Raw genomic sequence first — 26,926 nt, 5'->3', positions numbered from 1 at the left:
CCTAGCCACATTCCATTTTCCCATAGCAAAATGCTTTGTTTGATGGCTACGAAAAAAATAATGGAATTGAAAAATATTGACAATGCTTGAGAGCTTGGGGATAGACTTGAATTTGTATCTGAACAAAATACAGCTCAAAATTATATTGGATTTCATATAAATTCATATGATCCAAATGGTCTGAAATCTATACCACCAAAGACCCCAATACAAAAATCTTTCAAGCTTAGATGTGGTCAGTGAGCTGTAAACTGAAGCTATAACAGTAACGCTTAAGAAGGAAATGGGGTGCCCAAACTTCAACTAGAATCAGAATACATTCAATTTTGGTGTATCATTTCCCTTTTATTGACTCCAAATGTTTAACACGCAGTTGCACCTCCTCAGCAAGCCCAAGAACTGGTACAGAACTAGTGATTCACTTCTATACAATCTTGCTGCATGATTAATGGAGCAAACCTGTTTTATGTACAATGGGCTCCTTTTCTCTAAATTTAGTTAACAAAATTATTCTAGTTTGGCACGGTATCACCAAAAGTTACCTTCTCCTTGTCTTCTGCATCTGCTTCGGCAAGAGTTTGTTCTACTTCAGCAGTATTGTTGAGGGGACCCTCAGGAGTCCCAAAGAGCGTAGTGAATATGTTTCTATGGCATTCATCGCAGAAATAGAAATAGGTGAAATGACCCTCCTTGGAGATCTTATGTACCATGGCTCCTGGGACAACACGTTGAACAAAATCTGCCATTGATGGTGGGCTGACCCTATCATCCATACCCTGTATATAAACCATGGGAAGATTCAATAATTAAAGACCTATACCGGAGTTTTGATTTTTGGCTAACAGAGTGCTAAGACCTCTCAAGAAAAATTAGCATACATATTCTTCTCTTCTTCTTCTTCTCTCTGTCTCTCTGTCTCTCTCAACATTCCTTGTTTAAATTTTTTATTTAACTTCTGGATTTTATTTCTGAAGGCATAGCCTGCAAGGAACCCCATCATCAGCAATGTTATTTGCAAATATGCTCAATTTTAAAGCATTTTAGCCAAAAAATTCTATTCAAAGTCTTAGCTCAGAGTTGTTTAAAATATGTTCTTTCACAATGAAGATGAAGATGCAATTTGACCACCATGCACATGAAAAGGAAATTATTAATATTGTATGTCAAACAGATGGATCTTAAATCCTATGGTTGGTTTCACAAATATTAATGGAGGTCAACCGAGATGGGTAAAAATCTTCAGGAAAACATTTTAGAAGTACTTAGTTCCCCTTTCCCCAGCTCTTTCCGGGAATAAACGAAGTTCAGGAATAAGGCTACACAAATGAATACTGCCGCGGTCTTCAGAAGAAGCTCAAAATAACTAAATGGAATACTTGGGCTATATGCTGACCTGCCATACATGTATTGGGCCAAGAAAGCCAGTCAATTCCTCCTCCTGGTTATACAAAGACTTGAGCCAGTGCAGGACATCTTTTCCTTGGCGTTTCTTTAGCATTCTAAGGTCTGCAAGGCTGAACCCCCAATTTGATACCTGCAACACAGCTTCCTCTACAAATGGTTTTGCAATTCCCTGCCGGATGGATTCTTCTACATCCCTCTGCCAGAATCCCTCAAACATTGGCTTCTGTACCAATGCTCTGTCCTGGACAATCAGCAGTCTCTCCAATGGTGAATCATATCAGTAGTAAAGAAAACAAAGGCTCATTACTACCATAAAATTGAGTAACAAGAACATTGAAATAGAAACCAATGCACTGAATCAAAGCCAATTCTATCCCTGAGCATTCAACCCTTCTTTTTTTATTTTATTAATTTTTGCCACAATTTTAAGTCCAGCACTGACTCTCTAGAAGAAATTTAAAATACAACACTAACAAATGAGGTTACGCCTCGAGCCTTTGATCCCAAATATTTGGGTTGGGTACTTATCCTCCTCTCTAATAATGCAATTTAGAGTTACCTTTTCATATAGTTAAAACTTCATTAACTTTTTTGACAGCTTCAGCTCACATTCTTGATTTTCATCTCACCCTTACAGCACCCTATACCATCATCAAGTCAATCTTCCTTCTAGCACATATAATAAGGATAGACACACTTGCTTCAATAAATATCGAGTATCTTGAGCCAGTTCCTCAGGTCACTGCTTTGTTCCATACTATATTCATAAAAACAAGGTCTCGGGGATCATGAGGTTCTGCATCTGCCTGCACAGGAGACTTACTTATTGGCATCAACAGAGTAGCCACTAAAGGCTTGCTCTGTTCATTAGATGGTTGAAGTATGCTTCTTCCATGATAAAAATAACAAGAAATACTGGAAGCAGCAAGCAGTACACACTTTAAACCAATAGAAAAGGGGAAAAAAAAGGTCTTCTCTGTGTCAACTGCATTGACGAGGTATGGAAAACTAAAAAAATTTCTTCAATCTTTATAACGGCTAAAAAGGTTAGGGATCAGTCAAAGGATTATAAATATGCCATGCGCATTTAAATCCTTATATCGCGATGCACCCCTTGCAGGCACATAATTGGTCTAAAGTTGTCTTTGGAGTATTTTATTTTAACTTGTCCATGTAAAAAACATGGGGGCAAACTGAGTCATTTGGGGACAGCCTGTCATGCCTGAAGCCACACCACCAATCACCATCCTTGGGCCATATCATCAATCAATCCTCGAATAATCTTCCTTTTATTATTATTATTTTCCCCAGCCTTTTTTTCGCTGATTATCTTTATATTTTGAATAACCAGCTTCCTGATAAATGGGACCTCAGAAACTAAATTGGATAGGATGAGAAATATTATAAATAGAGACGGTGTAGTATGTAACACTGAATTCCTAATCAGAAGATCATGACGATCAAAATGACTCACCCTCTTTCCCAACGACAGTGACAACCATCTCTCGATTTGACCATGCATTCCACATAAGAAACTCTGATGGTAGAAGTATGCAAGAAATCTAGGAAACCTCCGGGCTAAGAAGAACATCAGTTTCCTCTTGGCTGGCCACTTGTTCCAGATTCTATATTTTTCCTCCTTAGTCATCCTTGGTTCATATGGATTAACCATTGGAGAAAATACTGCAGCACCTGCTAGTTTGGCCACAAGTGGATCAGAGACAAAATGCATCTAAAAGAATAGAAATTTGAATTTCCCCTAGGAAATTCATGCATCTGAGTCTGTGAAAAATGTAGCAGTAATTTATAGACCGTACAGATAAAGTTTAAAATGTTCTGAATGACGGTTATATATTATTGAATGAGATACATTACTGATAATATAAAATTGATCATAAAGCTAACGGAACCTTGTTCAGTTATTATAAATTTATCCAATATCGTGAAAACCAGCAGGCTGGGGCTGTTCATCACCATTGTCAACTTAGAATCCTGTTCAAGTAATTCCATTATAAAAACCAGAGGGCTTCTCCACCATTCAACTCTCTTCATAGCAATAGCCTAGAATAAATTTCAATTTTTCATATCATCTCAAGCTCTCAAATTACCTTGCTGGAGATTTCAACTGATTTAAAAACTAAGCAAAGCACTTAGCCTCCCTTAACATTCTATGTTGTCTGCTTTCAAGTGCTATTGCAGCCAACATGAAAGGTAAACTCCTTTGAACAGATTAATTCTAAGTTCATCCTGTAGGTGACTATAACTTGTGTTGGTTTTAGTTTTAGTTTTAGTTTTTTTCCCCCAAAGAACACTTCTAGAGGTGGGGACGGTTAGAATCACTGAGTTCTTCTCAAATAATTTGGATCAGATTTTTTCTGGAATGAAGAGGAGTACATGTATTACTTCAAAGGAAATCATTTCAACCCATTGGTGCTGCATACTTAACCTCCAAGGAGAAGTTCCCCATTGCAGCAAAGATGGCATTTAGGAACTCATGCTCCGATTAAGGCTAGATATACATTGTTGGCTCACAAGTTTACAGCTTAAGCTTTCGACATGGCATAAGAGCCATGATTGCCAAGAGGCCCTCCTATTTGTTTTGCCTGCATTTATCTTCTATTTGTTCAATTATCCTTGTTTGTTCACATCCAAATATGATCAGACATATAGAGGGAAGTGTTACGGCCTGTTATACAATATTGGCCACCAACCTTCCAGTTTAGGCTTTCAGGTTGTGACTCAACAGCTCCAAGTGAAAAAAATGCATGAAGACAAGATATGCAATTCTTTACTGTTTTTGAAAATAAATATTCTAAATGAGAAAATTACAATCAAAAGAGAATGTATATTTAAAAGCGACCAATATACCTGCAAGTCTGTCAGGAATATATCTGATTGCAGCCCAAGCATGTATGCTTCCACCAGAGAATCCCACCACCCAGAACTTGTCTTGAATACCAACAGCATTTGCTAAGTATGACATATCCATAGCCGATGACAGAAGGTCTCTATCCGGATGAGGTTCACTCTCCCCAAAACCAGGAAGATCATATGTTACTAAACGAATGCCAAACTCTTCCAACAATGAGGTCTTGATTCCAGGTATTCCTATTGAATTGAAAAGTGAAGTTAGGGAAGCAATAAAAATATAAAATCTGCATCAAATATCTGCAAGAAAAAATAATTTTCGGAACGTCCCCGAGAAGGGTCCCAAATGGTGAGAAATAATAATATTAAAGGTTCGATAAAGTTGTCACTAACCTGTTATTTTCCTAAGTATGATTAGTTTACCTAATTACTACTTCTGATTGGTCTTTAAATTAATCCTAAGCCAAGGAACTAGTAGTTTCAGTCTACATTTACCAAAGTTGGGATCGGAAAGCAATAAAAATATAAAATCTACATCAAATATCTGCAAGAAAAAATAATTGTCGCAACGTCCCGGAGAAAGGTCTAAAATGGTGAGAAATAATAATATTAAAGATTTGATAAAGTTGCCACTAACCTATTATTTTCCTAGGTGCAGTTAGTTCACCTAATTACTACTTCTTGATTGGTCTATAAACTAATCGTAGGTCAAAGAATCAGTAGTCTCAGTTTACATTTACTAGAGTTAGGATCAGGTGTTTAGTTATGCGAGAGGAAAGTATTAGCACCCCTACACACCCGTTCTATGAATAGTGCCTAATTAACTATGAATTATCCTTAAACTGAATTTAGTGGTTTTAATTAACTCTTTAAAAAAGCAAATAAATATTAAAACTTTAAAAAAATATATAAAATAAGGTGCGATTTATGAATGTCTAATAATAGCTCCAAAGGAGGGGATTTTGTTAGATAAACCCCTCTCAGAATTAATATAAGTGAGGTCCAAAACACCTCTTTACCGTTTGCTCAATCATTGGGACGCGCACACACCAAAACAAAATATATACAGATAATAATCAAACAAATTCCTCAAATTTGACCAAAGAGTCTTCAAAACAATCCCGGGTCTTTCAAAATTTTTTAAGAAATTTCTGAAAAGTTTTCAACATTTTTCCGCAACTCTTTGGGTTTTCAAAGACTTTTCCTCCATTTCATTTTATTTTGGTATTTTTATTTTCCTATTTTTTTTATTATTTGAGACAAAATAACTCAAATAATTTTTATTTATTTTTTCTAACATTTTTACTATTTTCCCAATTTTTAAAAATTAAAAATCATATTAAAATCAATTTTAAAATTAAAGAACTGAGTTAGCGATTTAGGACGGGTCAGATAGGTTCAACCAGTCTGAACTAGGTTAACTCAGATTGACCCGAACCAAACCAAGTTGACCTAGTTAGGGAAAAAGGCCACCACATGTCAACCAGCAATAGCGACACGTGGCACTGATATTTTGTATTTTATATTTGTTTCTTTTTTTTGAATTTATTTAACATCAGCATGACATCACCTGACATGTGGCAAACTATGACAGGTGTTGAGCATTTGACGCGGATTGTTGACATGACAGTGATCCGGCCATCTAGATAAAGTATATATTGGACGGCTAGGATCGCGCCACGTCGCTCCCCAAACGGGCGGTCTTGGGTGCACAATTTGTCACCATTCGTACGGTGACACGTGTCCCACTAATTATTTTTTATTTTTTTGAAAACTTAATATAAAACTCTTCTTTTTCTTTTCTTCACTCTCCTTTCTATGTTCTTCTCATTCTCTCTCTCCATCTATCTTCCTCTCTCTCTCTTTCTGAACTCTCTTTCTCTCTCTTTCCCTTTCTCTTCGACCTTCCTCTCTCTCTCTCTCTCTCTATCTCTCCATCTTTTCCCTCTTCGATCTATCCTCTCTCTCTTTTTGTCTCAGCTCTATCTCACCGCAAGCCACAACCAGAGTCACTACCAACAATAAATCCAAGTAAACCTCCCCATCCTCTTTACAATTCTTCTCACTTTTCTTTATTTATTTTCTTTTCATTTGATCTATTCTCGTCTCCCTCTTCTATTTCTTATTTGCAGGTTAAATAATGCACATTGTGGTATAGAGATTCAAGCTCTTTGCCCTTATCTTCCCGATTTGAAACATAGACCAACCAAAGGTAAAGACCTGGTCCCTTTTTTTAAATTTTCTTTTTCTTTCATTTTCTAGAGAAACAAACAAGGGAAACCGAGGCTCCAATTTAGTTTGAACTAGGTTCAAACTCGGGTTGGATTAAATTTAGGTTAGGGTTAGGTTAAACCTGAGTTAAGTTACAGGTTGGGTTCAAGCTAGTTGGGCTAGGGCCAAATTGAGTCAAGCCTAATTGGGCCCTAGGTTAATTAAATTTAGGTGGATCAAGCCCAACTGGGCCTTGGTTGTTAGTACTAGGGCATGTATTTCGGTCATGAGAAATTGGCCTAAGACAGGCCCGATTAGGCCGTGGACTAATTGGGTTGTAGGGTTCAGTTAGGTTGGGATAGTTAGGCTGGGTTAGGACCAACTAGGCTTTAGGATTGGATTGGGCTTCAAACTTAGTTTAGGTTTCTCTTGGGCGTGGGCTTTGGGTTCAATGAAGACTTACTCAATTGGACTGAGCCTAATAAATTTTATTAGGCCTGGTTTAAGACTTTGGGCTTTAAGCTAATTTGGGCCCAATAGGACTTTGGGTCTTATATTCAAATGGATAGGGGTCAAGGCCCAAAATCTAATGGGTTTTAGTGATCAAAGGGTAAATGGGTTAAGTTAAGGTAGATGGGTTAGTTGACCCAATTCAATGTTGACTTGGGTCTCAAGTTTGGTCATTCGGATTTGGGTCAATGGGTAAATGGACTTGAACCTGGGTCAAGTTGACCCGGGACTTTGGATCAAAATGGGGTAATCAGGTATAGGTATTCGGCTCTGGGGTAATCGGGTATGGATGTTTGGATCTGGGTATTCAGGTTTGGGTATTCCAAATTCAAGTCAAATACCTGAATCTTGTTCGGAATATTCTGTGAAAATTATTGATTCCTATTATGTTTGAATTTAAACTCTAATTACAAAATCTTGAGTTCAAGTTTCAGCATTGCCAGAAATTGAAATAAAAATTAATACAAAATTAACAAGTACCTACCTCTGTTCTTGAATTTTCCACTTTACAATTTTCTGTTCCTTTTTCCTGAATCTCTTGAATTCTTTATTGCCAGCCTTCCACCACTTCTGCAATTCAAGCCTCTTGGTCTTCTATCTTTGATCACCTTCTCAATTTCAAACACTTAGCCTTCTCCTCATAATTATCTCTCAAAATTTTCAGTGAGCAATTCCTCTCTTCCTTCTGTCTATGTGTGTATTTGTTATCCTTCTTAAGTTCACTATTTATAGGCCTCGTAAAATCATTCCATCAATTTTGATTTGATTAATCAGAATTTAACTAATCCATCAAATTTAAGTTGGATGGCTCAATTTACTTTGCATTAAACTCTAATTTTACGCACATGTTAATTAAGTAATCCCACATGTCTAATTTCTTTTCTTTTTTTTTCCTTTTGTACTTGCAGGTTTGAAGATGCTGGCACACCAGATTTTCTCCTTTCTTGTTTTATTTTTTTTATAAAATTTTTAATGTACTCAAATTTTTTTTTTCATTTTCCCTGTATTCAAACTTTTTTGTATTTTCTCATTTTATTGAATTAATGAATGTTTACACGAGTATGCATAAATTCCAAAAATTAGACTAAGAAAAAGACCCAAATGGGCACTAGAATTAGGAAAAAAAAAAGAAACAAATTCTACTATATAAGCCCTGGACAAAAATGGGGTGCCTACAGCTGCCCCTCTTTATAGATTTGTTACTTAGGATGACAAGAAAACCTATCTCTTGGCCTCTTATAGTAGCAAATCTATAAAGATAGGAGACACAAATTTTGGCTTGGGCGTTATATAGAAAAATCCTCACAAAAGATAATATGTGGATTTACAAAATGCATAGAATCTAGGTTAATTCAACAAGCTCATAGAGTAAGGTGTAAACTGTCCTAGTTTATGACTTGATCACGACCATGGATTTGGGGACTATGCCACTTGCCACTAAGGTAGATAAATCATCACAATTTGAAAACAACTACTCAAATTTGGGAACTAATGCTACATGCTTCTGAGACAGCCAAAACAACTTGGAAGTGACTACTCAGATTTGGGAACTATTGTCACATGCCTCTGAGATAGTCATAACAACTTGGAAGCGACTACTCGGATTTCAGAAATAATGCCACATGCCTCTGAGATAGTCAAAACAACTCGGAAGTGACTACTTGGATTTGGGAACTAATGCCACGTGCCTCCGAGATAGGCAAAACAACTTAGAAGCTACTACTCGGATTTGGGAACTAATGTCACATGCCTCCAAGATATCCAAAAGAACTTGAAAGCGACTACTTAGATTCGGGAACCATTGCCACATGCCTCTTAGATAGCCAAAACTAGGAAGTGACTGCTCAGATTTGGGAACAACTGCCATATGCCTCTGAGATAGCCAAAACAACTTGGAAGCGACTACTCAGATTCGGAAACTACTACCACATGCCTCTAAGATAGCCAAAAAAACTGGGAAGCGACTATTCAGATTGGGGAACTACTGTCATGTCTCTGAGGTAGCCAAAACAACTTGGAAGCGACTATTCAAATTTGGAAATTAATGCCACATGCCTCCGATATAGCCAAAACAACTTGGAAGCGACTACTCAAATTTGGGAACTAATGCCACGTGCCTCCGAGATACACAACAACTTAGAAGTGCCTACTCAGATTTAGGAACTACTACCACATGTTTCTGAGATAGCTAAAACAACTTGGAAGCGACTACTCAAATTTGGGAACTAATGCCACATGCCTCTAAGATAGACAACAACTTAGAAGTGACTACTCAGATTTAGGAACTACTACCCATATGCCTTTGAAATAGCCAAAAAACCTTGGAAGCGACTATTCGGATTTGGGAACTAATGTCACATGCCTCCAAGATAGTCAAAACAACTTGGAAGCAACTACTCACATTCGAGAACTACTACCACATGCCTCTGAGATAATCAAAACAACTTGGAAGCAACTACTCAAATTTGGGAACTAATTCCACATGCTTGTGAGATAGCTAAAACAACTTGAAAGTGACCACTCAAATTTGGGAGGTAATCAATTAAGATTTAAGAAAATAACTACTTGGTTGGGGAAAACCAATTCCTATACGGCTATACCCCAAGTAGAACACAGACCATTCTGACTTATAGAAGGCAATGAATTGAAGAAGCAAGAAGTGGAATGAAAACTATTTACAAAACCTATAAAAGAAATTTGTGTGATATGAACATTATGATGTATGACATGAGGACACATCCTAACTCTACTAATGCAATGATAACACTTTATGAAATGCGTATGGAATGTTTCCTATCATTATTGATGTTATGCATGCAATGCAAGACGATGCGCAAAACTCCTTTTCAAGTATACTTATGAACCAACATCTAAACAACAGGTGAGATTTATTTTATTTTTTAAAATTACCATATCTCAATTCCGCCTCAACAGTCTTCAAATTCCAATTTGTGGAAAAGTTCGTGTTTTTCCAATGATGTCCCTATTAACAATTTTCAAGGGAACTATACTCTTAAGCAAAAAATATCATTAGTGAGTGCCCCTACATTTTATCTTCTTGATTATGCGTCAAAGTTGCATAATTAGGCATTTAAAATCATGAATAATATTACAATTTCAATTAAATGCCTAATTATGTTCAGTATTTGAACATTAAGCTCAATTTACAATATTTGTTTTTTTTCTATTTTATAATTTACGGATTCTTTTATTTAATTGTTGCAGGATTTTTTTTTTGGAAATTTAAAGGATCAAAAAACGATAAAAAAAAATTGTGTGAAGCCTTGCATGCAAATTCATACGAGCCATGCACGAGAATGAAGAGGCCATCCCATGCATTCAAAGAAGAGCTCGTGTACATGCAAAATGAAAAAAGAAGTCATGCACGTGAGCATGAATGGCGTGCATGCATGACAGAGGCCGTGCATGGAAAGAATTAAATGAAGACCGGGCCACATGAAGAAGCCCATGCGTGAAGAAGCAAGGAGGCTGGGCCGTCCATGCATACAAGCACGTGGGCTTGTCATGAAGAGAAGCTCGGCCATGCATCTTGGGCTGTGTGCGGAAGAATAGAAGAGAAGGAGGCCTGGCCGTGTGGGGGTTCCATTGGACATGCATGGGCCATGCACGTAGGCCAACGCGTGAAGAAACAAGAGACCCGGGCCATGAGCTTTGAGGGAGTCTCGGGTGAGCCGAATTGCAAAGGCAGCTGGGGGCATTTATCAAAGCAAAGTAAGGCTAGGCTAGGGTTGCTTTTGAGGGCATTTATTGTAAAGTGAGGCTAGGGTTTTAGGGGTAGCTTTTTGAGGGTTTTAGGGAGTTCTCTCTTGGGAGCTACGCTGCAACAAAGGAAGGCAGCAGCTCCCTCCCTCTCTCTCTCTCTCTCATTAATTAGTTTGTTTACTTGTTATTTACTCCATTGTCATTTCAATACATATTTTGAATGTTTAGTTTGAGTTGATTATTGCATTGAATATTTGTATTTAAAGTTACTGTTGGGTTTATGTATGTTTAAAATATTGTTGGACTAAGTTTAATTGCAGCTAAATTAATGATGACTTTGTCTTGTTTTTGTTCAAAGTGTTGCTGGATTTAAATTTTGTTTATGGTATTAGAGTGTTTAATCTACTTTAATATTCAAGGATTCTCATCTCTCTCTCTCTCTCTCTCTCTCACACACACACACACACACACACACACACACCTTGTGTTAATTCAATATTTGTTTTGAGTATTATATTGTTGAGTTTACTTTACTGCTTTTATTTGAAGTTAATGTTGGATTTAAATATTTGTTTAAGTAGTGTGTTAAGGTTATTTTATTGTTGAAGAACCCTTTTTTTTATTAGCTTAATTTTTGTTTTAGTTCTCTCACTCTCTCTCTCTTGTTCTCTTGTCTCTTTAATTAATTAGCTTGTTTAAATTTCAATGTCATTTTAATATTTGTTGGACCCTATTATTGTTGGATTAATTTTCATTTAAGCTCGTTTTAATGTGGATTCAAATTGTTTAAGCGTTTAGTTGAGTTTAAGGCTTTGTTTAAATTAGTTTATTTTTGTTTACAATTTTGTTTGGGTCCTTTATTTAATGGTTTTATTTTACTCAAGTGTTAGTTCAATGTGTTGTTTAAGTTGATCATTGAGCTTAGTTTATTTTGTTTGAGTTCTTGTTTGGTTTAATTTTTTGTTTGAGTCATTATAGTGTTGAGAGTATTTTATTGTTGCAGGATTTTTCATTAGACCAATAAAGCTCTCATTTTGGTTCACTAATTGAATATTTTCAAGCTTTGGATTAGGCATGGTTGTTTGGTTTGGTTTAATTTCCTGGTAGTTATTTTACTATTCAAGCATGTTATGCATTTAGTTTAGGTTTGCTTTGTTTTAATTTCGTCTTGAATTCTCAAAAACCCTAGAAATTGAATCTGAATTGTCTTCAGTAAACTGTTTTCTTATTTTCTTATTTTTATTTTACACGAGTTTGAAACCAATCTGCATTCCCTAAGGAGAAGATCTAGTCTTTTGGGCTAATTATTACACAACAAAACTCTTATACATGGGATGTTACTTCTCACAACTTAGCATGTTATCTACCCTAGGCTACTTGTGACCAAGTTATTCAACTTGACCAATGTTTCACTGAATTTTCCTGCGATGACGCTCCCTTAAGGACTGCACCCTTTAATGTTTAAATCATTTTGAAGTTAAATGAACAAGTATGCAATCCAATAACACAACCTCATTACAAATGAAATGCTTAAACCTATCTATTTACCTAGTTTCAGTGCTTGTTTAAACTGACACCGTGCAACGTTGATGTTCACTTAGAGAATCAAATCAACGGGCAAAAACCTTTGATTTTTTTTTCCTACTTCAAACTCACTTTCTTTATGAGAAAAAGTAGAACCGACACTGCCCATCTGCTGCATCCACTTCTTTAATATTCAATTGTAAATTTGACATCAACTTCCAGTAGTACCTTCTTGATTTGTGTTCCATAGCCCATTTCAGCCTTTTCATCCTGAATTATAGTCAATGTCTTATCAAGTATTTTGATCAGTATTTCAATCTCAGGGTGGACTCCAAGACATGGAACAAAACATAGGCTAAGGTTATAGGTTTTTAGAAGAACAGGGAAATTAAGGCTCAAAACTCCCTCCCTAAAAATGACATTAATACTCCTAGTGGTGCAAAAAGTTGATCGTTCTCCCTAAACAAGCTGCCTAAGTATCTTATTAGGATTAGGTCATAATGTAGTTCAAAAATTCATTTGAGGTGCTGGCACATAGCAATCAGGTCAGGACTTTCCTTTTGGATTGTAATGTAGGTTGAGGCAAAGTAATAAATTTTGATTTCGACTCAAATTTCGAAGCTGCAAAAGTACGGAAAATTCAACAGAAATTTCAATTTTGATGTCAATTTCGATTTGATTTGAAAAAATCATGGAAATTAGTACTAAAACATGAAATTCTTTGTGAAACTTTAGACATGGTAACAGACACAATAATGTAAGTTTTAAGACTAATATATTGCAAGTTAAATACATCTATGTTGTGTGAGGTGGAAAAGTTGTAATATAGTATGTGTTAAGGACACATTTGTAAAATATGTGTACATTAAACATATTCAGTTAATACAAATGAAATTCATAAATCATTTAAATATTATCTATAATACAAATAATGATAATTTAGACATGAATGGTTAAATAAAATGTTGTTGTAAGTTTATTTTTTTCATATAATTTCAAAAGAACTTGTAATAATATTTTTTTCGATAAAAATAAATAAAATAAATTAAGAGAGAAATTTCACTCACTCCTAAATCTCTCATTTGAATTCTAAGGAAATTTCGTCGTATAGTTTAAATTTCAACAAGTTTCGCTAAAATATCGAGATTTTGATAAATTTTGGATGATTTATTGAGATTTCGATGGAAATTATGCAAGACGGAAATCAACTGCCATTTCGATTTCCAGGGTGACGAAAACTAGAAATTTTGATGGAAAGTTCGACAATTTCGTGGAATTTTAAGACCATGGGTTGAGGATATGGGCTTAAGGAAAAAAAAAAAAAAAAAAGATTTAATAAGGCTCAAATTCATCAATTTTATTAGGGTAACATTAGTCAAGGATCACCTATGAAGTATGTCCTTGATAATTTTTCCTCATTTTTTTGTACTTCCCTTCTTTTACTATATCTTTTGCTTTTCCTTTTGTGAGGGGATCTTGGTTCCCCTTTTTATTTGGGATCCACTTGGGACTATATATTAATCTTCTTAAAATTGCCCCAATGTGGAAGGTGATCCTTTGACGGTGTCTTCTAGAAATAAATTTTTTAGACTCAACAGGGCTAGCAAAGGATTTCTTATTTGATTTTCTTTTGGGTAATAGAAAGATGGTCTGTGATCCTTTTGGCAATAACCATTGCCTCAAATGAATTGCCAGACACAAGTTAATTTTTTGGTAAATTGACTTTAAAAAAAAGTTAGTTTAAGGCTCAAGTGGGTTACCAAGTGGTAAGCCAATGCATTGTTTGGTTCTTTTGGGTATACTAGCCAGCCAAAGATGGCTACCCATCATTTGATCAGTCATTACAACCATAAGATACTAACAACAAGTAAGAATAAAAAGTCGAGAAATCTTGCTCATTGATCTCATAAAACAAAAATTACATCAAGAAAAATACTTTTTTACAACATTTGAATTGATAGGATGCAATAAATCATCTTCATCCATATCAGCTAATAACAATGCTCCTTCTAAGAATGCTTTCTTTACAATAAGGTCCTTCGTAATTCAGAGTCCATTTTCCATGAGGATCATTATGGATTGGCAAGATCTTTTTCAAGAAAAGATCTCCTTCTTGAAATTGTCGAGGATGCCCTTTTTTGTTATAGGCTTTCATCATTCTTCTTTGATAAAGTTGTCTATGAACCAAAGCAGTCAATCTTTTCTCCTTAAAATTAGGTGATAGTATCTTGCTTTTATCCATTCTGCCTTTTCCAATTCTACCTCCTTCAAAACTCACAAAGATAGTATTTCAACGTCAAGCAAAACAACTGCCTCCATTCCATATACCAACGTTTAAGGAGTTTCCCCAATAGAGGTATGAATCATTGTCCTGTATGCCAACAAAGCAAAAAGGTAGCTTCTCATGCCAATGTCTATAGGTATTTGTCATTTTCCCCAAAATGTTCTTGATATTCTTTTAGCTGCTTCAACTACCTCATTCATCTGCGGTCGATAGGGTGGTGAATTGTGATGCTGAATTTTGAATTGGGCACATAACTTTGTCATCACCTCATTGTTCAGATTCTTGGCATTGTTTGAAATTATTCTCTCTAGCATCCCATATCTGCATATTATCTCTTTACAAATGAAACGACAATCATGTTTCGAGTAACACTTGCATATGAGGTAACCTCGACCAATTTTGTGAAATAATCAATGGTCACAAAAATGAAGTGATGACCATTGCTTGCTTTAGGAGTTATTAAACCAATCACGTCCATGCCCTAGGCTGAAAAGGGCCATGACGTGGATAACACATGGAGTTGAAATGACGAGACTTGTATATGATCTCCATAAATCTTACACTAGTGACACTTCCTTGCATATCTAATACAATCTCTCTCCATAGTTGTCAAATAATATCCAAGTCTTAAAATTTTACTAGCCATTGAATGCCAACTTGCATATGTACCACAAATCCCTTCATGTACCTCCTACATAACTTCTTGTGCTTCCTTTGTCTCGAAACAACGTAAGAGTGTCATATCATGGCTTCTTTTGTAAAGCACATCTCCGTCCAAGAAAAATCTCATAGCTAACCTTTTGATTGTTCTTTGACATTATCTTATGCTCCCACAGGGTATTCCCGCCTTTGAATATATTGCTTTATGTCATAGAACCAAGGCTTTCTATCAACTTCTTCAACAGTTGCACAATATACTAGTTTATTGTGTACCCTTATATGAATTGGCTCAATTTCCATCTTAGGCTCCACTTTGAACATTGCAGCTAATATTGCCAAAGCATCAGGAATCTAGTTATTCTCGCTTGGCCAATGGTGGAATTCGGTTTCATCAAATTCTTCAACCATTTTAAGGATAAGCTGTTAATAAGGAATCGACTTGGTGTCTCGAGTTTTCCATTCCCCTTTTAACTGATATATTACCAAAGCTGAGTCCCCTTTGAAGATTAACCTTTTAATCCCTTTGTCTAGTGCCACCTGTAAACCCAATATACACGCTTCATATTCTACTACATTGTTAGTACATGGAAATAGAAGCTTTAATGTAACTGGAAAATATTTCTCCCCATGTGAGATCAACACAACTACTATTCCATGCCCCAAAGCATTCAATGCTCCATCAAAAAGCATGATCCATTCATCATCCTGGCTTTCATTAATTTGCTCTACTACATCTATATCTTCATCTAGAAAATAAAATTTCATCAGTTGATAATTATCAATGGCCCTTATCCACTAAATATTTAGCCACTACACAACCCGTTATGGTCTTCCTTGTTACATACACAATGTCATACTCTATAACATTTGCCACCTAGCCACCCGACCTGTTACCACTGGTTTCTTAAAGACATAGTTAATTGGACCATCTTGGAAATTAATTAGGTGGTGTAATACGTGGTATATTGCCTTAATCTTAATCTATTAACAACCCAAGCCAAAGCACAGCAAGTTTTTCCAAATCTGAGTACCCTACCTCACATACTGTGAACTTCTTACTCAAATAGTAGATGACTTGTTCTTTTCTCCCCCAAAGCATCATGCTGCCTCAATACACAACCCATTGAATTTCTTGAAATTGCTAAGATAAGTGAGCGTCAAGGTATCGGAGGAAGCAACACAAGTGGACTAAAGAGATATCTTTTGATCTTTTCAAAGGCTTATTGACATTCTTCATTCCATTTCCTGGGGATACTCTTTTGTAACAACTTGAAAATGGGTTCGCATGTGGTTGTCAACTGTGAAATGAAGCGAGCAATATAGTTTAGCTTCCCCAAGAATCTTCTAATTTCCCTATCTATTTAAGGTGCTGAAATTTCTTGAATAGCCTTTAACTTGTTTGGATCCAATTCAATCCCCTTCTCACTTAATATGAATTCCAACAATTTTCCTAAAGTGACACCAAATATGCATTTATCTGGGTTTAATTTGAGCTGATACTTTCTTAATCTATTAAATAGCTTCCTCGAGTTCACTGTATGATCTTCTTTATCTCGGGATATGACAATCATATCACCCACATATACTTCTCCTACAACTTTGTCTTTTCCTATAACCATTCTGCTTCTTGAGCTTCCCCTTTCATTCGGAACTGAGCAACAATTGAAGATTCTATCTACAAAGCAGGAATCCTCTTAAGTCCATGGTATTTGGAAACTTGTAACCTGAGGATTAACCCAATTAGTGCACCAACCGTCATAATTTCCCCGGATCTTGGTGATACGACTACCTAAATCTATCCAATGAACGACCTTCCAAGCTTCCACAAATCTCCCAATCTACTTATGGGCCCGTTGTTGGTCATAAGCGAATTGTGAATCTACTAAACCATGCGTCATTGGTATGAACTGAACAAACCTTACTTGTCTTATGAACATAAGGGGAGCATAGGATATTCTTCTCTGTGGGCCTAATAATGGGACCCATGGAAACTCTCCACACCTGTATAGCATATCAGCATATCTCATCCATGGTGCTTGCCACATGAATCCCCTTGTTACCTAATTTCATATCCTTCAATCCATTCAAACTTGTTTCGTTGCTCCTCCCACTTAGCCCCCTCAAAATCAGTTAAAGGAATTCGGAGCCCAAAGAACATGGGATAGAAGTAACCTTCTCTGCACAGTAGGTGGCTTATGAACCAGACATATAACAGCAGAACACAACATCTCAATTTACCTTTCCTTTTTATTCTACAACAATTAAGAGAACGGAATGTTTCTGCTAGAAAATCGGGTATTAGGTTAGTCCCATCATGAACTTGGGCCACAAAAGAAATCACTTCCTGATCAATATACCCCAATTCCTTAGGATAAACAACCAGTACATAGATAGCAAGTACCATAACACCCATGTGGACTTCTTCTTTTTCCTTTCCTTCCATTAGGGTCTTCAAGCTTTCCTAACTGATCCTTCTGTCGCTTTTTTAATTAGTCGATCCACCTTTTGAGCTTTGATCCCTATTACGTTATATATTGTTTTTCTAAATGATGCTTTAGGACTGTACCTGTACATCTTATAAGGTATATGAAGTCTTATCAAATGCAGCAAGATGTGTGTTCTTCAACAGTTGGAGTCATATCTACCCCCTAAAAAATGAAGCAGCAATAAGAAGGATTCCAAAAATCCACTAGAACACTCATCACTTATTGGTTCACTGTTATATACAACAAGAATCCAATGTCGTCATATAACTGAGAGAACTTCAATCGTATTTCAACTATCCAACTTGCCCAGATTGTCTTCAACTCCTTTAGAGAGTTTGATCAAGTGTCAGCCCTAACCCATACTGGCAGCATCACATTGGTTCCATCGATTAAACTATCACCCTGATATCTTTGCTGGTTGTAAGAATACAACTGCACTTCCATTTCTTCCTCCTCATACACCACTACTGAGTTGTCCATGGGGTGATTGGGGGCTAATCCAAAATTTTGGTAAAGTAGTGTGTATGCCTAAATGAATGCAACAGAATGCACCAAGATATTTAACAAAACTAAATGTACAACCAAAAGAGACTCAAAATAACATACAACAGAAGAACAGACTAAGTCATATGAAGAAGGATGAAGCTCCTCTCCTAACCCTAGGTCCATTTATTGCTTACAGGTTTTCTCCGAGGCTCTATCCTAAGGGAGGAAACTAGAGTCAGATATGTGTGGTTCAAGCTCTATTCCCTATCAACAATAGGTTCCCAAAATGTCCCCTATCCTTATCCAATGGGCTTGGACAAAGTACAAATTGAGCGGAGTGATTCACACGCTCCCAAATACCTGTCTCATGGAAACTAACGCTACTACACCACTATCTATTCCTAAAAGAGTAAATCCCACGCATAAGGCTCATGAAAGTGTGTATGTTTACATAAATTTAAAAGTCTATCCCTCATTCCAACACATCACACCCTATACATACTTATCCATTCATCTACAACATATATATAAGAGCTAGATACACAGGTAAAATATTCACAAATACACAACAATTAATCATATTTACAGATAAAATATCATGGAGTAGTCAAAAAGACCATTAAATTTGTATTTGGGATAATTCATAATTAATTAATGGCTCGACTCTCTAAATTTCAAACTGTCACAACGTCCCAAAGAAGGGTCCGGAATGGCGAGAAATAATAATATTAAAGGTTCGATAAAGTTATCACTAACCTGTTATTTTCCTAGATGCGGTTAGTTCACCTAATTACTACTTCTTGATTGGTCTCTAAACTAATCCTAAGCTAAAGAACCAGTAGTCTCAATCTGCATTTACCAAAGTTGGGATCGAGAGTTTAGTTATGTGAGGGGAAGTGCTAGCACTAGCTACATACTTATTCTACAAACAGTACCTAATTAAATATGAATTATCCCTAAACTAAATCTAGTGGTCTTTAATTAACTCTTTAAAAAAGCAAATAAATATTAAAGTTTAAAAGAAAATGTGAAATAAGGTGTGATTTAGGAATGTCTAATAAGACCTCCAAAGGAGGAAATCTTATTAGATAAACCTCCTCTCAAAACTAATATAGGTGAGATATAAAAAACCTCTTTACCCTTTGTTTAATCATTGGGACGCACACATACCAAAACAGAATATATACAGATAATTATCAAACAAATTCATCAAATTTGAGCAAGAAGAGTCTAAATCATTCCCAAAGTTTCAAAAAATAGTTAAGAGTTTTCTGAAAAAAATTTCAACATTTTTCCGCAATTCTTTGGGATTTTTAAGACTTTTCCTTTTTCTAAGTTTTTTACTATTTTTCCCAATTTTTAAAAATTAAAAATCAATTTAAAATCTATTTTTAAATTAAAAAATAAGAACCGGAAGTTCGGAATGGGTCAGACTTGTTCAATTGGTCTGAACTGGGTCAGCTCAAGTTGATTCGATTGGGGAAAAGGCTACCACATGTCAATCAGCAATGGCAACATGTGGTGCTACTATTATTTATTTATTTACTTTTTATTTTTATTTTTTTGAATCTATTGCAATAGAGTGGCGCCAGCATGACATCACCCGCCATGTGGCAAATTACGACAAGCATTGGGCGTTTGACGCGGATCACTAACGTGACAGTGATTTAACCGTTCAGAGGAAACACATATTAGACGGCTAAGATCGCACCACGTTAATCCCCAAATGTGTGGTCCTGAGCGCGTTACGTGTCACCGTTTGTACGGTGACACATGTCCCACTAATACTTTTTTATTTATTTATCTTTTCATTTTTTGAAATCTTAATATAATTTTTTTCTATTCTTTTCTTTTCTCTCTGCTCTCTTCGTTCTTCCTGTTCTCTCTATCTTCCTCGCTCTCTGTCTCCCCTACTTCTCTCTCTTTGAGCTACTCTCTCTTGTTCCGAACTCTCTATCTCTCTCTTTCCCTCCCTCTTCTATCTTCCTCTCTTTCTTTCTCTATCTCTCCATCTTCTCTCTCTTCAATCTATCCTCTCTCTCTCTCTCACCGCAAGCCACAACCAGAGTCGTTGTCAAGAACAAACCCAAGTAAACCTCCCCATCCCCTTTTCAATTCTTCTCACTTTTCTTTATTTATTTTCTTTTCATTTGATCCATTCTCACCTTCCTCTTCTATTTCTCATTTGTAGGTCAAATAATGCACACCATGGCAGAGAGCTTCAAGCTCTTTGCCCTTGTCTTCCAAATCTAAACATAGACCAACCAAAGGTAAAGATTCGATCCCTTTCTTTTTAATTTTCTTTTTCTTTTCCGTTCATTTTCTTTCAATTTTTGGAGAAACAAATAAGGGAAACCGAGCCTCCATTTTAGTATGAACTAGGGTCAGACTCGGGTTGGATTAAAGTTAGGTTAGGGTTAGGTTAAACCTGAGTTAAGTCACAGGTTAGGTTTAAGCTAGTTGGGCTAGGGTCAAACTGAGTCAGGCCTAATTGGGCACTAGGTCAATTGAATTTAGGTGGATCAGGCCTAATTGGGCTTTGGTTGTTAGTACTAGGGCATGTATTAGAGCTGTGAGAAATTGGGCTAAGATAGGCCCAATTGGGTCGTGGATTAATTAGGTCTTGGGGTTCAATTAGGTTGGTTAGTCAGGCTAGGCTTGGGCTTTAGGACTGGACTGGGCTTCTGACTTAGTTTAGGTTTCTCTTAGGCATGGGCTTTGGGTTCAATGAAGGCTCAATAAATTGGATCGAGCCTAATAAATTTTATTGGGCTTGGTTTGACACTTTGGGCTTTAAACTAATTTGGGCCCAATAGGACCTTTGGTTGGATTCAGATGGAATTGGGTTAGGGCCCATAAACTAATGGGTTGATTAACTTAAGGTAAATGGGTCTGTTGACCTGGGTCTCGGGTTTGGGTCAATGGCTAAATAGACTTGGACTCGAGTCAAGTTGACCCGAGTCTCTAGGTCGAATATGGGGTAATCGAATTTGGGTATTCGGATCTGAGGTAATCGGGTATCGGTTTTCGGATCTAGGTATTCGGGCCTACAAATTCGGGTCAAATACTCGAATCTTGTTTGGAATATTCTGGGAAAATTATGGACTCCTGTTCTATTTGAATTTAAGTTCTAATTACAGAATCTTGAGTTCAAAATTCAGCATTGCCAGAAATTGACTTAAAAATTAATACAAAATTAACAAGTACCTACCGCTATTCCTAAGTTTTCCACTTTACAATCTTCTCTTCCTTTTGCCTGAATCTCTTGAATTCTTTACTACCAGTCCTCCACTGCTTTCGCAATTCAAGCCTCTTGGTCTTCTATCTTTCTTCACCTTCTCAATTTCAAACACTTGGCCTTCTCCCCATGATTCCCTCTCAAAATTTTCAATGAGCAATTCTTATCTTACTTCTGTTTGTGCATCTGTTATCCTTCTGAAGTTCACTATTTATAGGCCTGGTAGAACCATTCCATCAATTCTGATTTGATTAATTAGATTTTAACTGATCCATCAAATTTAAGTTGAATGGCTCAATTTACTCTGCATTAAACTCTAATTTTAACCACATGTTAATTGCGCAATCCCACATGTCTAATTTCTTTTTTTCCTTGTGTTTGCAGGTTTAAAGATGCTGGCCCACTAGATTTGCTTCTTTCTTGTTTTTATTTTTATATTTTTAATGTATTCAATTTTTTTTCATTTTCCCTATATTCAAAAATTTTTATGTACTTTCTCATTTTATTGAATTAATGAATATTTACACAATTATGAATAAATTCCAAAATTTGGACTAAGAAAAAGACCCAAATGGGCACTAGAATTAGGCCAAAAAAAACAAATTCTGCTTTATAAGCCCCATAAAAAATGGGGTGTCTACAATAATACTTAAATAAATCACTTCACCATATATATTCATCAGCAAAATAATTGTACCTGCAAGACGGGAGGAAAGAAAAGAATGCAGAGCAATCATAGAAAATCTAGCTCTTTCAGCTGGAACACCTTGCTCCTGATATGCCAAGTATCTACCATCCGGAAGCAATATACGGCTAGCATTAGGAGGGTGTGTACACACTTTCTTCAATGGGGTGTAAGTATCATCTCTAGCATTGAAAGTTAAAGCTGCAGATCAGTTAACTGTACCAATTAGTCAGCAGCAGTAAGGGAAAAGAAAAGCCAGGGAATTGTGATTGCTGAAAAGACAAATATATAATTATTATTATTATTAGTATTAGTATTATTATTATTACTATCATTATTATAACTATTATTGTTGTTGTTGTTGTTTTTTATTGTAAACAGTTCCCTCTTATTAATTATTGGAGGAACAGAGATATGCTGGAGAACTATATGAACAATAGATGATGCGGAAATTAAGAAACATTATAGTTCAGAGTGGAGAATATTATCTAGGTAAAACCGAAGCTGGACAATTTGCTTGAACAGTCAATTGTGGATTACTGTGCGGCAGCTCAGCTTCACCTTTTCTTCCGCACGCATAACTCAATATTTGAGCACATTAGTTCATAACAGGGACAAGCTATGAAGCACCTCTGTCAGGCTCCAGAAATGAATTTCGAATTCATGTCCGCTGACATATGTGTATGCACAAATATGCATATGCTAGAGTACGGATGAACTTAATTTGATCTATTCACATTTACTCCATGGTCAATCCACTGTCTCCAAGTCCCAACTTTTACTCTGACCTTCAATCACTTGGCCATTGCTATCTTTTTCCTTTTCCTCTCTGAATTCCATGTCGATTTTGTGGCTGCTCTGCATGAAATAGTGATGGGGTTAACCCACCTTCTCTGTGCAGCAGGCTTTTCTTTGCACCTGGCCTTCTTGGTATGGTAGTTTGGCATTCATACACCTTTTCTCATTCTTCCCTGGGTTCTTCCTAAGCTTCTCAATAAATCTCCTTAACAGTTCAAACATGTTGCCTTCATCTAATATTGTGTTCTCCTCATATCATATTTCTGAAGATCCATTGCATCCATCTAGAGGGGGCAAACAAAAATTCTTTGGACGCAGACCAGTTGCATTGCTGGAGGCATGGACAGCAGAGCTCATGACAAAAATTTTCAATTCCATCACTCTATCCCATGTACTTCATCCAATATGCTTCATTTATGGCAGATAAAAGTTTGTATATTATTCATGGCCAGCAAGGGTAGACTCCTTGTGGGGAGTGTGAGGCAGTAGCACCCCCCCCCCCAACCCAAGGTCGTATAAAACCCCCTTTTATAATACTGAGGACGTATTTCTTTAGGCTTTCCCCTACCTTGACCCCTTTTACTTATAAAATAAATTTACAGCTAATCCCCCCATTCTGCCCCTTTAATATCATTCTGCAAAAAAAAATTAAGCCATATATACTTTGCCCCTACAAAGCAAAAATTATGGCAGCTATGAATGGTTGTGACGTAGAACAAGAAGCCGGACCATGGGTAGGCCCTTGTTGGAGGCTAATTTAGAAGAATTGGATCAATGGATTGTTGTCTTTAGTTAATAAGTTTATTGTGTGCTTAGTTTAACCATAATAGGATTATATGTATTTGGGGGCTTGTTCGTAACAGATGTATGGGGTTTATGTGTAATTTCATGTAATTTAGGATTTCATAGGAATACATTGTGAAATCCAAGCAAGGGTTAGTTTTTGATGAATTTGAATCCCCCCTCTCCCCAACTGCATCTCCTTCCTCTACTCTTCTTCCTTCCTCCTCCTTCACTCCTCTATCCAAATTCTCTCTAGGCTGTAATTCCTTGATGTTGTTTTGCATCATTTGGTACCGAGCCCAAATTCAATCTTCATTCTTCCGTTTCAATTCCTAATTTTTCCCTCTCACTCATTCTTCTTCTCCCTCTTTTTTCTGTTCAATTCCGGCCCTTCATTTTCCCTTCACAGCAATCAAATTACTGCAGAATTCTTGAACCAAATTTCTCCTCTTATATTATTCATTTTATTCGTTCATTCTCTCCCTCTCTGTCAATCGCTTATCTGAATAACATCCATGAAATCATTTATCCATCCCAGATTTCAGCCCCTTCAGTCATCATCTATGCTATAAAATTTCAGTCAAAAAAAAACTGCATGCAATTTCAAGAAATTATAGTCACGCCCTCAGTTTTTGAACACCCCTCTTCAAAATGATTTCCATGACAACATTGACGCCACTGAAAGTCTCTCCCCCATAATTTCATCACCATCCAACAAGTTGTGGTCCCACGTTCCGGAGAAACATTCCCTATGAAATGAAAATCTAGAAATTGGAGTACCAGTGTACCCAGCACATTATTTGTCACTGTCAGCAATAGGAAATCATATTTCATTGCTGCATTCTGTGAGTTTTCTGCTTTTCTACGTGAATTCGTTTAATTTCTGCATAATACTCAAGATTAAAGATGAATCGAAGATATTTCTTGAGAAATTGAGAGTCCAGTTTTTGGTTTTGCATGAGTAGATTGAGTACTGTGGGCAAATTGTGATAATGGCATTTGGTGATTTATATATATATATATATATATAGTTGCAGTATACATCTATATAAACCCAGCAACATGGTGACAAATTGTTGGAAAAAGGAATGGCTTTTGTCATGCTTTGCACACAATATCAAGCCATTTCATACCATTCTCAAATGTAGAGAATTTTTTTACAAAATCATCATTGATGAGAGATGCCCTGTGAATGTAGTTTCTAGAATGGGGTCAATCGTATGCAAACACATCCAAAACCCCAAGCCTTATGAGATATTTTGGTTGATAACACTATTTTACATGTTTATCAAAGATGTTCAACCCCTATCCGAAATGGGTGACTATTTTGATAGTGTTTGGTGTAATATCATACCCATGAATATTGGTCATATACTCCTTGATTATCCTTGGTTGAATTATTTGGGTGTGACTCAAGGACATGAAAACACATAAGTCTTTCACTATAATGATAAGAAGATTATTTTAAGGCCTCCTCTACCAACCAAACAAGATAAAGAATTTGACAATATTGATCATGTCAAAGTTACTCAATTTGAAAACACTACAAGCAAATAAATGCATATGTTTGAAGACAATCAAAATCTTTAAAACATTCTTATCTTTGAGTTTGTCATTCCCTAGGAGTTCATTGATGTCAATTCTCAACTCAACTCAACTCTTTTCTTTCTTTTGGTACTGCCAAAGGAGCAAGGTTTTCTTGCATCACTCATGCACCGACTTTTCAGACAGTCCAAGTTTGATTGCTTCTTACTTTTGATCCTCCAACATTTCAAAATTCGAGGCCAAATTAGGGAAGATTTGATGTAGAACAAGAAGACGTACCATGGGGCATAGGTAGACCCTTGTTGAAGACTAAATCAAAAGAATTAGATTAAGGGACTGTCATGTTTGGTTAATTACTTTATTGTATGTGTTTAATTTAATTAGTAATCAAATTATATGCATTTGGGGGTTTGTTTGTAACACGTGTGTTTTAGGTGTTCATTTGTAATTTCATGTATCATTAGGATTTTTTTTATGTAATTTCACATAATTTAGGTCTTATTATAAATAGGGTGTGAAGCCATATGACATTTAGTTTTTGAAGAATCTGAATTGAGAAGTTTAACATGAGTTTCCTCTTCCTCCTCTCTTCTTCCTTCTTCCTTCTTCCTTCTTCCTTCTTCCTTCTTCTCTCCTCAATCTATTCCAAATTCTCTCTCGGTTATAATTCCTTGATGCTTTTCTGCATCAGTTTGATTATGCCTTATAAACTTCATACATAGGCAGCTCCCAAAGCCAACACATGAGAAACTACATAATTTCCAAAACACACAATACACAAACAGAAATGTATTTCCAAGGTCCAACAAAAGGCTCCTAGCAAAAAACTGAATGGCAAATTGAGTTACAATCACAGTAAATATTCCAATTCTTAGTCAATACAAGAACAGAATAAGGGGATTTCGGCAACCAAACCCAAATGACTGTCTACAGGGGATTCTAACAACACATTAAACAAGAAAAAAAAATCAATAAATCGAATGTGACTTGACTGAGTTGAATTTCACCAATAGGCTTTGTCACAAGCACAATTCATGAAACAAGTTGTGAATTGGAACACTAAATTAAATAAGTACTCAATATTACCTAATATCTCTATCTTAACAATCCACAATAACCCATAAAGAAAATCCAGAACAATAATGTTTCAAATTGGAAAATGTTGATCCTCAACAGAAGAAAAAAAAAAAATCAACCAATGCCAAAATAAATAGTTAAAAAAATAAAAGCTTCGCGACCCTCAACACCCAAACTACCTGCAAGAGCGACGAAGAAAACCGATAATATCACCGACCACGCGTGCACGGGATCTCGATCCTCCGGCAAATACTCATTCAAGAAGCTCAATCTCTCGCAAGCCTTCGAGCAAGGACCCCCCAACTTCCTCACAACATAAAAGTCCTCCTTCAGAACACTCTGCTTCACGATGTCCCTGCACGCTCTCCCGAACCCCACCATCATCTCCCCCAGACCCATAAAAAATTCCGCCGCCTTTCTGCTCACGTTCTCCTCTTCGCCGGCATTGGCGCCGGCGAACTCGTTCGGCCATAACTGCGACTCATAAGGGTCAGACATTGAGACGCGGCGACCCACGAATGGAGCCAATGCAGGAGAAGCAGAGGCAGAGGCAGAGGCAGAGGCGAAACGGTGAGGGTCTGGAATGGACCAAAAAGTAAGACTCTGGACATGGCAACTTTTTGGTTAGGGACAACGACGTGGGT

General features: G+C 36.5%; 1 protein-coding gene across 2 annotated transcripts; it reads right to left on the bottom strand.

Moving 5' to 3' along the window:
- Positions 1–315: 315 nt before the first annotated feature.
- LOC131149842 (uncharacterized) lies at positions 316–26,926 on the bottom strand. 2 transcript variants are annotated; one of them, XM_058100606.1, is made up of 6 exons: positions 26,462–26,926; positions 22,092–22,280; positions 4,273–4,512; positions 2,879–3,096; positions 1,394–1,645; positions 316–776 (listed from the first exon to the last, which is right to left on the bottom strand). In XM_058100606.1, the coding sequence occupies exons 1-6, from the start codon at positions 26,778–26,780 to the stop codon at positions 513–515; spliced, it is 1,482 nt and encodes a 493-aa protein (XP_057956589.1). In that variant the 5' UTR covers positions 26,781–26,926; the 3' UTR covers positions 316–512. The 2 variants fall into 2 exon arrangements, with proteins under 2 accessions (XP_057956589.1, XP_057956590.1); XM_058100607.1 differs by lacking the exon at positions 1,394–1,645.

This window comes from Malania oleifera, chromosome 2 (assembly GCF_029873635.1).
Source record: "Malania oleifera isolate guangnan ecotype guangnan chromosome 2, ASM2987363v1, whole genome shotgun sequence".
Classification (NCBI taxonomy): Eukaryota; Viridiplantae; Streptophyta; class Magnoliopsida; order Santalales; family Ximeniaceae; genus Malania; species Malania oleifera.
Note: the sequence above shows the minus strand (reverse complement) of the source record. Positions and strands in the feature narration are given on the sequence as shown.